The sequence below is a fragment of the Kryptolebias marmoratus genome, linkage group LG8 (genome assembly GCF_001649575.2).
Source record: "Kryptolebias marmoratus isolate JLee-2015 linkage group LG8, ASM164957v2, whole genome shotgun sequence".
NCBI classification, from domain to species: domain Eukaryota; kingdom Metazoa; phylum Chordata; class Actinopteri; order Cyprinodontiformes; family Rivulidae; genus Kryptolebias; species Kryptolebias marmoratus.
This window is the reverse complement of record NC_051437.1, coordinates 20,965,748-20,980,993: the sequence shown is the minus strand read 5'-3', so window position 1 is coordinate 20,980,993 and position 15,246 is coordinate 20,965,748. Positions and strand designations below refer to the sequence as shown.

The window sequence follows — 15,246 nt, the reverse complement described above, 5'->3', positions numbered from 1 at the left end:
TACGCCCAAGCGTGCCCAGACACAGTCAGCAAAAACACAGGAAAACAGCCGGCTTCGATCACCTTCAAGCAGAAACTGGAGGAATGGAGGACGACAGAAGCAATAAATGTGCAAGGCAAGTTTCAGATGAGACAGGGGGATTGGACAAGGAGAAGATTTGATATTACAAATATGAAGATTACACCAGGGCTACTGTGTGTCTTATATTTTCATACTTCTGTGCAGTTGTTTCTTTAACTTTTTTAACCTAAATCTTACAGTTCATGAATCTATCAAGTCTTGTTCATATAAACACACCGACGATCCTAAAATGACTTGCTGAATAAAACATATAAGCTCCTCCAATCTGTCTTTACTTGTAAATCTCACTAACCAGCACTTTTTTTTCCCCCAAAATAATCCAACCAACAAGCTCTAAAAGGTCTATTTATTGTTGCTTCATGAAATCAATTGTCAGGGAACCAAAAATCAGATTTAGTGTAGCTTAGAAGCAGAAATGAATGAAAGTGTGTACAACAGTAAAGAGGCTAACGTGACTTACCTTGACCACTAAGGTTTTCTGCTGTAGCTGTTGTTTTCTCGCTGCAGCTTACAGTTAATAACGAAGCCGGACCGATGTTAGATTGGATCAGCTGTAGCACGAATGGTCTGCTGTAATTGGGTCTCAGTGTGACATTTCTGGTAAACCAACTTCAGCTTCAAGTATTACTCAGCCGTTGCAGCACCTTGATGCTTTCTTTTATATTATTGACAGATTTGTTGCCGTGCTCAGAATCGTTGTCCTTTTTTTAAATGACCCAATCGGTGCCAAGCTTCAGCCGTTTGATCTGTGGTTTTAGATTTTCCTGAGGAATGCTGGTGAGTTTAGGGCTGACCTTTTCACTTTAAGGCTTTCGAATTCTGAGGCTGCACAAAAAGCCCTAATCATTATCCCTCCACTGCCATGCTTGCCTGTTGTTGTGAGATGTTTGTGCTGTTAAACTGTATTAAACACCATGGTATGATGCTTTTTTTTCTTAAATGTGGTGCACTTATAATTAAACATTTCTATCAAGATCTTTACATTTTAAAATGTTACAGTTTCCTTTTTTTTCCTGGTTTTATTTTTATTTTACCCTTAAAGTAATAATCTGCAGAGAGTTCGCTTTAGGCCTTAAAACTAGGACTGTTGTGCATAACTGTATTTTACCAGCAGTTAATCTGTATTGTTTGTGTTATTACTGCATGTTTTAAAATAAATGTTTCACTTATATTCATAACAAACTGCAATCCCAGCACTCTAATTCACTCTAGTTCAAGTTGAACTACTTCCAAATTTTAAACCAAGCACAGACAAACCTAAATTTAAAAAGACCTGTACTTTCACCACAGAAAGATGTAGAATTTGTTAATAACAAAACCAGAAACTTAACAGTGAAATCTAAAGTGTCCAGATGAGCACATCAAGGCAAAGGCATCATAGCCACTCCATGTGCGTGTCTAACACCGGAGCAGAGGGGAAATTTCATTATCTACTTCACCATCACCGCGTTAACCTTGAGTAGGTCAGCTTTGTAGTCAGACTCCGGGTTTCTCATAGGAAACTAAACGTAATCTCATTTGGTCTGGTGTTTAATCATAAAGAGATTTCTCCTCTCCTCTTTAAGAGCTGATAATCACTGCTGCAGATCAAAGAAAAGACGATGTCTCTCTTAGTTCATCAAAGAAAATCTTCCCAAGCAGTCAAAACGCAGAAGGAGGGGCTTCAGTCTCTTTTTATTTGGATTCTCCAAATTTTTTAAAGTGACCTGCAGAGACAGTTTTGTTTCATATTTTCAGGATGAGGACTGACAGATTTCACATATAAATAATATTTTAGAAGTTTAAAGTGTGAAGGGAAATGAAGGGTCTTACAGTTGTGTTTGCAGTCTGAGGGACAGAGTTACAGACGTGTTATCCTGACTGACCGGCAATGTTATTTAATTTTATTAAAACTTCCACCACCGTAAAGCGATTTATGCTACATTTTTTTCTTGTATTAAAAAAAAAAGAGTTTAAAGCAGACAGTATAAACAACAGACTTCCAGAGTTTTTTAATTTGAACAACAAAGTCTCTCTGTGTTATAATTGCTTTGAGTCTCAATAAGCAGGTTTTGTTTTGTTTGTTTGTTTTTTATAAACCAAAGTGTCTGTATTATCGTTCAGCATTCAGTTAGTTTTCTGCAGTGCCAATCTCATGATTTTAATTCTTAATTTTTCAGCATCTTAAGAGGTATTTGGAAAATTTACTCAAGTAATAAATTAAATACTCCCTCACATTTCCTGTATAAAACAAAAATCATATTGTGACTGTGACATTATCACATTTACAGTACACGAATAAAATTATGTATGTAATTATGTAGAGGTTGTTTTTTTTTTAAATCATTGCTGTCACTTATAAATTGGAGCATTTGAGACTACAACTTAATTAGTGTCATAAATTTCCTAATTATTTTTTTTCCTTCCAGAAAATAATCTCTGAGCCCAGACGATGATCCCACACAGTTTGAGCTTATTTTGGTTCCCAATTGTGTGATTTGTATTCTGCCATAACTGCCAGCTGCCACTGAATAATATAAAATGCATGGTTATTTTTCTGGTTTGTTTCTTTTACCCTTTAAAAATAGTCTTTTTTTTGTTACCTTTAAAGTGTAAATGTATGAGTTGGTGTTGTAATAACAGAGAAAAATCTGGTCAAAACATCTACTTGTTAAAATATTACAAAGAATATTTTTTGGCAGATGTAACTCAGTGTTTCGGTGTTGGATTACTACAATATTTTAAGCTTTCTATAATATCCAACAGGCTTTTCCTACAGCTGCACTGCCGTGATAAGTTCATTGAAACTAATGAAATGATGAGGGCTGGACTCAATTTGTGTTTTAACACAGCCTGTTAATGATACAAAGATAAGAGAAGCATTCATTTCTGTACATTATAACCAGCAGAAAGTCATTATTCTAAAACAAAACTCACCAAAGCTGTGAAATGTTAATTTTGCTTTCTGGTGGATGATTCCTTTTAACTTCATTCCAGTAAAAATGACGAGACCACCTGCTTCATCTCACCAGATATTTCCGATCTCAATATTAATATATTTCAGTCAGCACGGTCCAAAGTGAGGTTCACCCTCTGTTACGTGTCTCACATTGAGACCCACATGAAACGAGCGGCTCCAGGGGAACATAAATATAGTGCTGAAACGTCTGACATGAGAGGGAATCTGTTTGTGGATCCGACACTACAGGAGCGGGTTTCAGGCATGGGAAAATTGAATTGTGATCAAACATTTCATTCATCTAAGCAGTGAATGTGACGGTGTGAGTTTCTCAGTGTGGCACGGGCTGTTCTGCAGTGCAGCACTTTCATCTGCCTGATGAAGCAAACACTCACAAAAACTGGAAGTCAGTTATTGGTGGCTTCACTTCAACAGTGGAACCTGGAATGCATTTCCATTTTATATTAAAAAGGACTGGAACACATAATCTTTTTGTTTTTTACGGCCACCTGAGCATTAAAATGTCTCATGTAGAGAGCCTTTCGGATTTGGATCTGTTGAGGTTTGGGTGTGAACTCCCTGCATTCTGGGGGGATTTGAAAGAAAACCTGTAAGTCCTACAGCAGTGAGAGACACACTGGGTGAAAGAAGACAAAAATCACTACGTTTTGATGTATAATTTGTATATGTAACAAAGAGATGTGGGAGTAAGAAGAGCATTTTTGTCAATTCAAAAGTTCAAGTGTGTGACAATAATAAACGCCAGCTCAACATTCCGTGGAAAATTCATGCAACTTAAACTGTAATTATATAAAAACTGTAAAAGATGTCCAAATGCCAGTTTAGACATGTAAAGTCCTGTTTTCAGTAACTTGTTTAAACCCTGAATGATGCTTTTACTGTGATGTACGTCTGAGCTATAGAGCTCCAAAGAAAGCTGGGTTCTCTCATCTGTTTCACAAAAATCTCACAGATCCCTGTTATCTGTTATCCTCAGTTTTTGTAAATTTCATCTCCACTGTGCAACAGTGGAGCTGCCAAAAGTCATAGTACGCTATTTGCATCTTCTCAGTCGAGCCACACATTTTGGTGCATAATTTGCATGTGTATTTCAAAGCTACACATCAAGAAACCAGACAAAAAATATAAATGGGATAATAATCAGGGTAATGTAATGACTATGCATTGGCACCCTTAATATTAAAATTATAGGTTTTCAATAGCTTCAAGTTTTATGAGCCTTTAATGTTTGCTATTGTGCTACATAAAAAAAACTATTAGTTTTAGTTTTTACAATCCTTTTTCAAAGACTAATAAAAGCTTTGCAGCTTTTTCCTCACATAAAGGGTTGAAATTGTTTGATACTTTCAGTTTAAACAGCACAATAAAAAAAATGAGGGGATTCACAAAAAGCCATTTCCCAGGGGAAGTTTTGGCAAATTTACTGTTTTAAAGCCACTTCTTAGCCTGTTAACAAACAACATTTTGTTCTGGGATAAATGTATTCACTTGACTGCTTCCTCAAATCTGACCTCAAGCTTGAATGTAACCTTGAAGGATGCACTTTTCTCTTCCTCCGTCCCAGGAGAGCAAAAACGACAGTGAGTCATCGCTCCAATTGGTTTCAGAGACCACCACGGAGAGATAGTGGTCTCAAAATCTCCACGGCATCAGATCACGGATCAATAAAATTGTTGTTTTGCTATTCTCGCAGCTAGTTTAGGACTTTGTTAAAGCCAGGTCTTGACTTTTGATGTGCAGATTAAAGCGCAGGGAGAGTAGGGCTTGTTTCCAGACAGTGGAAGACGGACACTGAGCTGCGTGTTAAACGCCCGGAGAAGCTTTCAGCTCTCGCCTAACTTATGTTAAGTGCCCTGCTAGATCAATAGACGAGCGATTTCTCACAAATGTCTGCAACAAGGCTCATGGAGTTTTTTTATCTACTATTAGGCCAGTTTATTAGTGAAATTATTAGCGCTGATCTGAATCCTAATTAACTCATTTAGGACATTTAGTGACATCATTTTCTGCTGATGTCAGATATCGCTCTGATACAGGACATACATGCTAAATGACTGCTTTTTCCACACAATGTGCTAAAGTGTGTTAAGAAGCCTGAAAGGTAGTGTCCTTATTTATTTAAATAAAACCACTGCATTTTTAGTCTGATTTGACTTCTGTTATCTACATAGCACATAAAAATTCTGCACAAAGTGAAACAATTCGTTAATTGCAAAAGTATAAAACAAATTCATGATCACTTTCATTCAGATTTTTTGAGATTTTATTTCAGCAGTATTCTGCTCTAACAATATGCAATTATTTTCATGTTAAAATATATGAACGTAACTTGAATAAGTTTATATTATTTCATATAAAATTAAAATTATAGACTCATTAAGACTAAAACACTTCCATCAGTGTCTCTGAAAATGAGCTGAGGACAAATAGGTGCTGCCGTGCAAAAAAAAAAAAACTCAAGTTTGGACTTCAGATAATAACAACTATCAGCTCTAATTATCTCTGTTATCTTAGCAACCAGAAGGCTGCAGGTTCAACTCCCAGCTGGAGCCTTTTGTGCGTGGAGTCTGCGTGTTCACGTCGTTCATGCGTGGGTTTCTTCCCAGAGCCCAAAAACCTCCATGTTAGGTTAACTGGCTGCTCTAACATTGTCCTTAGGGGTGAGTGGGAGCGTGAATGGTTGACTGTCTCATTTGTCTCCATGTCGTCCTGTAATGGACTGCTAACCTTCCCAGCATGTACCCCACCTTTAACCCGATGGCCGCTGGAGGTAGGCACCAGCTTCCTGCAACCCGCAAGTTTTATGTTTATCCTTCTTCTGAAAGGATCAGATTTTTATTCTTGCTTTTAGGAAGATTCCAATTTTTTGCAACCAAATTCTATTTTGTGATTTTGTCAAGCACTTAGAATACATTTACTGTTAAAAATGTCCTATACAAATAAGGATTTATCATTATTTATTATAACAAAAACAAGTTGGCACAAAAAAATTGAATGAATGAATGGATGCGCATACTTAATTATAATTTCCAGAAAATGTAAAACTGCAGCATATTTTCCTGAGAATTAGGCCCACATCTGTTTAAATAATCAACATTTTTAAATGTAAAAATGAAAAAATGTATGTGTCAGTGAACTGCGACATTAGAGAATCCAACAATAAATTTTCATTAATTATTAACTGTGTGATTCACCGCATTCATTACTGAATAACAAAGCAGCATTAAATTAGAATTTAACATTTTTGCATTTTATTGCTGAATTTTCAAGCCATTATTTTTAACCATTATTTTCTTGTTTTTCTGTGGGCAAAGTTTAAAAAATGTGCTTCTGTAACAAAATGGTTTTCAATTCATACCTTTCAAGACAAGCTGTCGTTTTCAATCTGTTTAACACAGAACTTCTCCAGCAAGAAGAGTTACAGCATATCATCCATCTCACACTTATAATTCAATCCCCCCCACACCCCATTCAGTACCAAAAAGAATAAAAGAAGAAGAAGAAAAAGAAAAAGCAAGAGCCTGATGGCCTGATTTTAACAGGTCGTTCTGGATAAATCAAGTCAGTGAATGAGAAACCGTCAAACATCGAACTGAGCGCATCAACCTGGACCAGAGCAACATTAGGAATGACAAGGGGCTGACCCTGTCTGTGTAAATTCTGTCACTAGGAATAAAATCCACTAAGATCCAAAAAAAATATGACTTCGAGAAGTCATGTCAGAAATAGAAATGCAAATATAAAAACATCAAAGCCTGCCAACCAAATAGCCTCAGCGTGAGGTAGCTGCCTTTAATATGAAGACATCATTTTACAACTCAAAGAAGACACTAAACCATGAACACGTTTCAGCTAATTATAGCATTTAGAACATTTTAGTGGATGTGTTTGAAGGGGGAGGGGTCAAAAATGTTCTTCTGTGGTAGGTGAAGGGAAAAAAAATACTCCGTTGAACCAAACTACTCAATTTCCTCTCTCATTTACCACACATTGAAACTGAACTGGGCCACGATAAGCCTTCACCGTAGTCGCACATGATAGCTTATCTGTCTGCTGCTGATTGGAGCGATGCCTATTAGACAGGCCTGCAGAGTCCAAGGACAGGCTGAGAGGGCAGATGGAACCGAGGTGATGTATTATGTATGGGTAAAAATCATTCTCTGGTAAACCAGATGAGGCCGTGGGAGGAGAGGGACAGACTGACCCGACCAAACCCATCACACATTTACTTCCTCTACATCACCCCCCACCCCCCACCCCAGTCCTCTGAGACTGCACGCAGCCTCCTGGATGCACTCTTCCATGACCCTGGGCTTCACTCCAGCACTATTGGCTAATACACGTGAAAGTCAGTCATTCATGTTGAAATATTAATTTGGAAAGATGTCCATTTAAGTCGATATAGCAGAAGGCAGGTGATTGTGGTCGCAGTTGTTTCAGAACAATGTTAGAATTATCTAGATAAATTCAACACATATTATCAAATTAATTATGTTACATGGCAAAAAAATTAAAAATTTAAAAACATCCGAATGGTTATTTGTTTATAGACACACTGCAGTGGTTTTCTTTAAAACAAAAACAAGGAGAAATGTTGTCCTGAATCTAAACTCCATTAGCATGTGGAGAGGACAGTCATGCTCCGAGGTCAGCGTCCAGTTTCACGGAAAGCAATCTGTACCAAAACCTAATTAGTGCTTCCTTGGCTCAGCTCAAACCTCTCCACTGAGTTTCATGAAATTTGGTCTGGTAGTTTTTGGGTAATCCTGACAACAAGCCTCAGCTGAGGAACAATATTGTAACCCTGTCACTGAGAAATTACTTCTTTTTTTTTTTTTTTTTTTTTTACACTTTACAGTTGTACAGTATTGATTCTGTAACAACCGGCAACGCTAACATAATCGATCCAGTCTGTTCACATTAAAAAGATTTTTTAACTGCTGGCTTTGTCTGTTTGATTCGCTGCAAGCCTTATTGATGTTCTTTACTGTTTTTAATCTCGAAAACTTGAGTTAAATAACCGTATTTGTCAGAAATGATTGTTCAGACGGAGGGTCTGCTTTCCTTTTTTTGTTTTTCTGTAAGAGTGACAGACATGTCTGCAGCTGTCCACTGATGATTAGAGTGGAGTGGAGGTTGCAGGGGGTCAGATAGATCTTATTTATCAGTGTCTTTGCTCAGTCACTCTCAAAGTCACCTTTCGTGGCCTCTAAACTGCATTTGCACACCCGTAAGCCCGAACCTTACTCTTCTTCCCCCCCCCCCCCTTTCCCCCCCCCCCCCCCCCCCCCCNCTTCTCCAGCTCCCCTCCCCTCCCAATTCCCAACCAGTGATGAGTGACAGCTCATCTAATGTAGTCACAGCTGAGTACATCACGGGAAAGGGAATTAGAGGGAGGGTCGGTGGAAAAAGCTCAGCAGCCGATCTCCTCTCAGCTTGACTGCAGGATACACACCAGATGGGCCTTTGGTGTAAAGGGGAAGGATCCACAAGAAGCAGCGCCGCAGTGAGCCGAGTCCTGAAGGACAATAGCAGCATCTATACTCTGATGTTGAGTCATGATACTTCAGCTGAAGAAGGGGAGGGCAGAGTTGATCAACTAAAAGGTTTTGAATGTGTTTTCAATTACTTCCTTCAGTGTGTTTACAAGCCATTCAGAGTCAGAAGGTCGAAGTTGATCAAAATAAACTGACTGCAACTTTTATTATCAAAGGCCCAGCTTTCCTTGCTGGAATGCACGTCACCCGCCTCCTTTCATGCCCAAACCAAGATCATCTCAAGCTGAGAAATCACAACGTTACAGCTGTTTTGGGCAAACCTTGAAAAGGATTTTATGCCCAGTCTCACACGAAATTGCAAGATCTCATGCAATCTGTTAGCGCTCAGAGTGTACGAATGACTCTCAGCTACTACCACATCAGATTTTAGCTCATTAACTGTAAAACTGATTTATAGCCGTTTTTGCAGTTGATTAGCTGCAGCAGCCATCTTGAACTGCTTTCAGCCTACACAAAAATGGCTAAACCTCAGTGAATTTTACAGCTATTGAGCTAAAATTTGATGTGGTGGTAGCTGAGAGTCATCGACAACACACACTCTGAGCGCCAACAGATCATGCAAGATATTGCATGAGGTACTGTATGTATAATGTTTTTTTCAGGGTTGAGTAAAAACAGTTATAACTGTCATTTCTAAAAACTCTAGCAGGAAAAGTGGAGGGTGATATGCATCACTTCAAGAAATGCTTTTAGTTTCCTATTATTTGAGACATATCCCACTCATGATTAAAAAGATATTTAAATCAAAAGGCTGCTGAAAACTTAAGAGATTAATTAATTAATCATTTGATATGCACTAACAACATCTTTTCTAAAGCATCATATATTGGCTATACTGTATGTAAAATAGACCAAGTGAAAATGCATTTCGGTATAGTCTTCATTGACGCATCTGCTGCTTAATATTCCACAGAGCCTCCGGATCTGAGAAAACAAAATGGCGAGAAATAGAAAAGATTCTGTTGGCTGATGACACGTTTATCTGCAAAATGGCAAAAATATGAAGACTGATGTTTGAAAGAGAACGGCGGCTGACAGAACACCTCAGGAAAGCAAATTGATCAGGCAGACAATCGGCTACCTGCTCTTTAGAGGAAGAAAAATAGAGGAACAAGATGAAGTTTTAAAAAAAAAAAACATAAGGAGTGTTCAGGGTCAGTCCACAGTCACTCAATAGTCTGTGCGTGTCTTATGTCTGCATGCAGCTGATTTTCAATAAGCTTTTAGACTAAAACACTTTAAAGCTTCACAGACAATAAGGACAGAGAATCAACACAAAGTAAATACACTCTCACAAACAGGCTCTGTTTTCTGCTTTTCTTAATCAACATATAAAAATATGGAAGAAAACTACGAGATAAAGGTGGCCAATTTTATCTGACGTCTAATAAATCGCAGCTTGTTCAGAACATTTGCCATTAAAATTAATTGGGATAGAAATGGCACGGTGACAAATTAATCTAACAAGCACAAGTGTATTTAATCACAAACAACTCAATCACGCATTGTCACCAGAGCAGGATGCGTCCTCCCTTCGCTAATTAGAGCTCTTAACAGTCCAGACCCTCATCTCCTCCTCTTCCTCCTCTTCCCTAACAAAGGTTATATGAAACAATCAGCCATATCGAGAGTGTAACAAGAGGAGAAAGCTGAGAAAAGAGAGACTCGATCGTCTCTCCTTTACACAATAAGGATTGAGCTCATTTGTTTATCGGGAAAGGTTTGTCACACAATCAGTCCACAAACCTTTAAAAAGCTCTTTCAGCTTCTTACCTTGCGTGAATATTGAGTCAGAAAATCTATTTTTGAATACAGCGAGGGTCACCTCTGAATATAATGACATGAATGAAAATGTAACCCTTTTCTGCGGGTGAAGGGGCAAGCGAAAATTAACGGCAGGAAGATTTTCTTGAACAATAGATGGCTTTCTGGAGTGGCAACAGACTTTGATGAAGTTTAACCTTGTTGTTTCACCCCTGTTCCAGTCAATATTTCATCTCATCTGTGACCCTTTGGAAGAAAAGCTCAGAAACGGCATTCGATAGCTTCACAAACAACTTGCACTGGAGATGGATTCTTAGAATTCAAGTCTTCTGGATTATTAAAGCACACAAAGCTTTTTTTTTTTTTTTTCCAGCTGCTCATTTCACACTTAAAAGCATCTTTTTGACCTTTGCTCTTCAAAAATCACATCATTTACCCAATTACACAGCTGATTAAACATATCTTCTCTCAAGTTTCTTTTTTTTTCATTTAAGAAAAGTATAATGGAGCAAAAGTATATTATGTTCTTTTAAATAAAAGAAATCAAACATTGTGATCAGCAGCACAGAAAATACAACTCAACATGATACTCGGTATTGGTAAGTACTCAAATGTACTTACTTGTACTTTTAATCTGTTTAAAAATGTGGTATTAGTGCATCCCTGCAAAATATGAACTGTGACATATTTTGATTTTAGACAGGATATGTTGTAGAAAATGAATGAATGATCTGCCTTCTCTGACTGCAAAACATCAAAAAATGCACACGTGAGTCAAAATTCCCCAGAGCAGAACTACTTTTTCTTATTTCTACAATGTCACTGATAAAATTGATTGTGTGTACAACCTGTGGTGCAACCTGTCTGTTACAATCAAGCTGGAGTCAAAGCGGTGGTGTACCTGAGCGTCAACGAGGAGGTGCCTCATCAGGTTCATGGACTTCTGCAGAGTCTCCTTCTCAGGAGGAGAGTAAGCCTGCTCCTCCTGCTCCAGGGACTTGGGTCTAGTCACCATGAAGCTTGCAATCTGGTCGTTAAGACTGTTCAAAGACTGCACAGCTGCAGAGAGAGAGACACAAAAATAAAATCGCATCAGCACGATGTAGGGAATTTGCCTTTGAATTCAGTTTAAATGGAAGGAAGTGGAGGATGCCGTGGATGTGCTGCTCACTCTTTCACTGAGGAGGAAGAGCAGAGATAACACACAGGTTTCCTACTGTCACACACTTTCTCTGTCAACGCCACCTCCGCTCCAGAATGTTCCGCTCTGGCCTGCGAGTCATCCTGTTTTTGTTTTCCTGCTCTTACCCTTGTGTGTCCCTGGCAGACCTCTCCATTCAGGTTTCCTCTCCGGCGAGGCTCCCACATTCAAAACCAACCACCCCTACTGTACTTCCTGCGACTTCCTCAGCACACTTCCCATTTTCTTATCGCTGACCCTCAATCTTTGCAGGGTCACCACAACTATTTCTGGCGGAAATTCTGGATGAACGAAAGCATGGAAGAAAAGGTGATTTTCATATTTTCCTCCATTTTAGCATAAGTATCTTTTAAAATTTTCATGAGCTAACCCCCTAATGTGTCCTTCTACCGCTTTCCAGCGTTTAAATTATTCTAAAACCTGTCGATTAGGAAAGGGCACTGGGCACTGGTCCAAGGGTGCTTTTTTTGCAAACTGTGTGCCATTAAATCTTTTCCGTTTATGTAGAAGCCTCTGCTGGCACACTTCTGCCCAAATAAAGAAATACAACCTGTTTAATCCGTGTGAGTAGGAGGATTTTTAGGCCAAGCATCTGGAGAAGGTATTTTCAGGATGCGAATAGAAAGCCTCTTTCAGACACAAATGCCTTTGCACAAAAAAAAAAAAAAAGGAAGAGAGAGTGGGGAGAGCATAGATTAATGTGTTACATAACAACAAAATTCTTTCACCGTGGCTGACATTTCCGAGCAAACAAGCTTTGAGGAGAAAATTTGACAAGTCAGGATTGAAGGCAGCGCAGATAAGAAAGGAGCGAAGAGGCTGAAGAGGAAGAGTGTGTCCCCCTGAGGTGAGACTTGAGCAGACATCAGAATAATGAATATGTGAACAGGGCGATTGTCGCTTGCATTCAGACTCTCCAACCACTTTGGACCTCCTAATGTATAGAAAACTGCAGTGCAATAAAAGGATGATTTGGGCTTTACTCTTTACAACTTCTATTTAATTGTAGGTAATTAAAAGCAAACAGCCTCGTGTTTTCTTGTCTTTTTTTTAATGTGAGCGGGATTTTATTGAAGTGATAATGTCAACAGGGTTTGTGTGAATCCGCTTTGCACTTTCAGTCACTCCTCTGTGAGCTGTACATGTATCTGTGGGATCATAGTGCCCTCTACTGGACAAATTAAATGCTTGCAGTCCTGATTCAAAAATACATTTAAAATACAGGCTGCTCAGTTTTACATTATTGGATGTCAAATAAAAGAAAATATGGAGCAACTTCAGCATGCATATTGCCTGCTGGTGGTACTAACAAGGTTATAAATTACTGCATGTAAAATAACCTTAATCAGTTTGATGTTGAAATGCATTTTTATTATAAATTTCTACATTTTCATAAACTATAATGCTAAAATCTGGATTCAGTTTAACGAAAATTGTGATAACCAGCATCAAAAACTAACAATTAAAAACATAATTCAATTAAAACCCTGGCAGTTTCTTGAAGGAATGCTTGTCACCTGCCAGAGTTTTAAAATGAGATCATCATCATCATCATGTTGACAAATGATGAAGCTGTTTTAGTCAGACTTTGTAAGTGATGGTGATAATGCAAGATCTCAGGATTTTTTTTTTGAAGAATGATTATTTGATTGCTTGAAATATAGTCCTGCTGTACTCCCTTATAGTGTAACAATGTAATACTGATTAACTGAAATAAGGATGTGATCTTGATCTCAGTTTTTTATTTGATAAATTGAAACCAAAAGGCTTCAAATACTCAGATGGAGACACTTTAAACAGTGTATGAACACTAACTGCGGAGTAAACAAACATTATCGATGAAGTTCGGATCCATAATCATCGATCATGGAGGCTCCACTCCACACTGAAATCAATACAAGCATTTTGTTGCTGTAAAGTGGCCCCAACACACGCAGTAATCCTTAACCTGCATATCGAATATCCAGCACTGAACGTCAATACTGTGATCATTAAACCTCGAAAGCAACAAGTTACAGGCAGGTGGTTCAGAAGTATCACTACAATAGCAGTAAACTGAAATACTAAATCAATAGGTACTTTTAAAGAAAATATATTGAATTAGGGATCTACACCCATTAACGCTTTATGAATAACATTTCTCTCATCTGACACTCATCAGTCAGAAACTAAACATTGCCCAGTGTAGTTGAAGCTACTGCTTATTTAATACAAGCTAGTTCTTTAGAGAGCAGAGTGGAATATTACTTTAACAAGCTTTGATTAACACCAGCAACAAAAAAACATTTACAGTCTATACTTGGTTTCTTTAAAGGTTTTTTCTGCAAAGTAACAAAATGAATAACTGACCAGGTTATCTGGAAACAAGAGTAAGGCTGCAAAATACGCTGAACAACACTGGCTGTCTTTCTGTGTCTTCATCTGACACTTGAAATAAATTTTACCTGTGGCTTCCTTTCGGCAAAATATGAAAGTGACGAAAGTGAGGCAGCAGTACGGAGGTGGGAGGGAAATGCAAAAAAAGTCATTTCACCTCGCTGCTCGCTCTTTTCCCGTCTCTTTTCTCTCTTTTTTCTGTCTCGCCAGCATTGGAAGAGCTCAAAGTGCCTTACACGTCCTCCTATAAAGCAGAAACAGTGGCATCCTATCCAACCTTTATCTGCTCACAGAACCCTGGGTGCCAGGGGAAATAAAGTCACCAATAATAAGAAAATGTCAGAAAGAATATGTGCAGCAAATCCAGCAGGATAGGGTGCAGCAGCAGCAGGGCAAAAGCTGAGTTAAAAAGGGACTTATTTCATGGGAATTGTTCACAGAGCACATGAAATCTTGGAGAAACTTTGAGAAATATGGAGAGTCAGAGGGGCTAAAATCCATTTCTGGGGCTGCTCTAAGAACAGATTTTCATTTGCTGCCATCTGCACTGCACCAGAACTCGCAAAACTGGGCAGCCCCTGTCTTTTCATAGAAGTTCTGTGTTTTGGTCTTACATACGACAATTTACACCATCATTATCAATTTCTATGTTAAAATATTTAATAAATGAATGTGAAAGGCAGTCTTTAGGAATCAAATTTCCAACCCCAGAGAATTTATTAAGTTTAAAAAGATTGTTTTCACGACAGTTGTTTGAATATGGAAGTCTTCTCTCTCAGCCCTGATTGTTCTCCTCTTTTGTTTATCTTTCTGTAACAAACTATTATCTGATTTCTGCTCAGCCTCTATAAAATCACATGTTGGATAGTTGTTAGAACCCACAGTTACAACTTGAAATGAAGAATTAAACCTCTTTGACCGTTCATCTTTTCCTCAGCTTGAGTTGAACAAATGGGCCATCCAACATGAAGCAAGAATTAAAACAGAAAATTAATTTGTGCAGAAAACAAAGACTGAGATGTGGTCACTGGGCAGAGAACAATGTTTTAGTTTTAAAAAAGTACAATAAAAAGCATCAAATCAGACTGTAATGAGATGAAGGTTCATACAGGTGCTGGTCATAAAATTAGAATATCATGAAAAAGTAGATTGATTTCAGTAATTCCATTTAAAAAGTGAAACTTGTATATTATAATCATACATTACATACAAACTCATATATTTCAAATGTTTATTTCGTTTAATTTTGATGATTACAAATGACAACAAATGAAAATCTCAAATTCATCATATCAGAAAATTAGAAT

The 15,246-nt window shown here is 38.0% G+C and overlaps 1 protein-coding gene across 6 annotated transcripts in view; it reads right to left on the bottom strand.

Moving 5' to 3' along the window:
- Window positions 1-15,246, bottom strand: part of kazna (kazrin, periplakin interacting protein a) — a 151,592-nt gene that overhangs the window by 121,320 nt on the left and 15,026 nt on the right. For all 6 annotated transcript variants that reach the window (XR_003039215.2, XM_017417723.3, XM_017417722.3 and 3 more), the window contains exon 2: window positions 11,264-11,421. Coding sequence is in view for 5 of the 6 variants with exons in the window: in XM_017417723.3 (XP_017273212.1) it covers window positions 11,264-11,421 (158 nt within the window). In the remaining variant the exon portion in view is untranslated. The remainder of the gene's footprint in view (window positions 1-11,263; window positions 11,422-15,246) is intronic.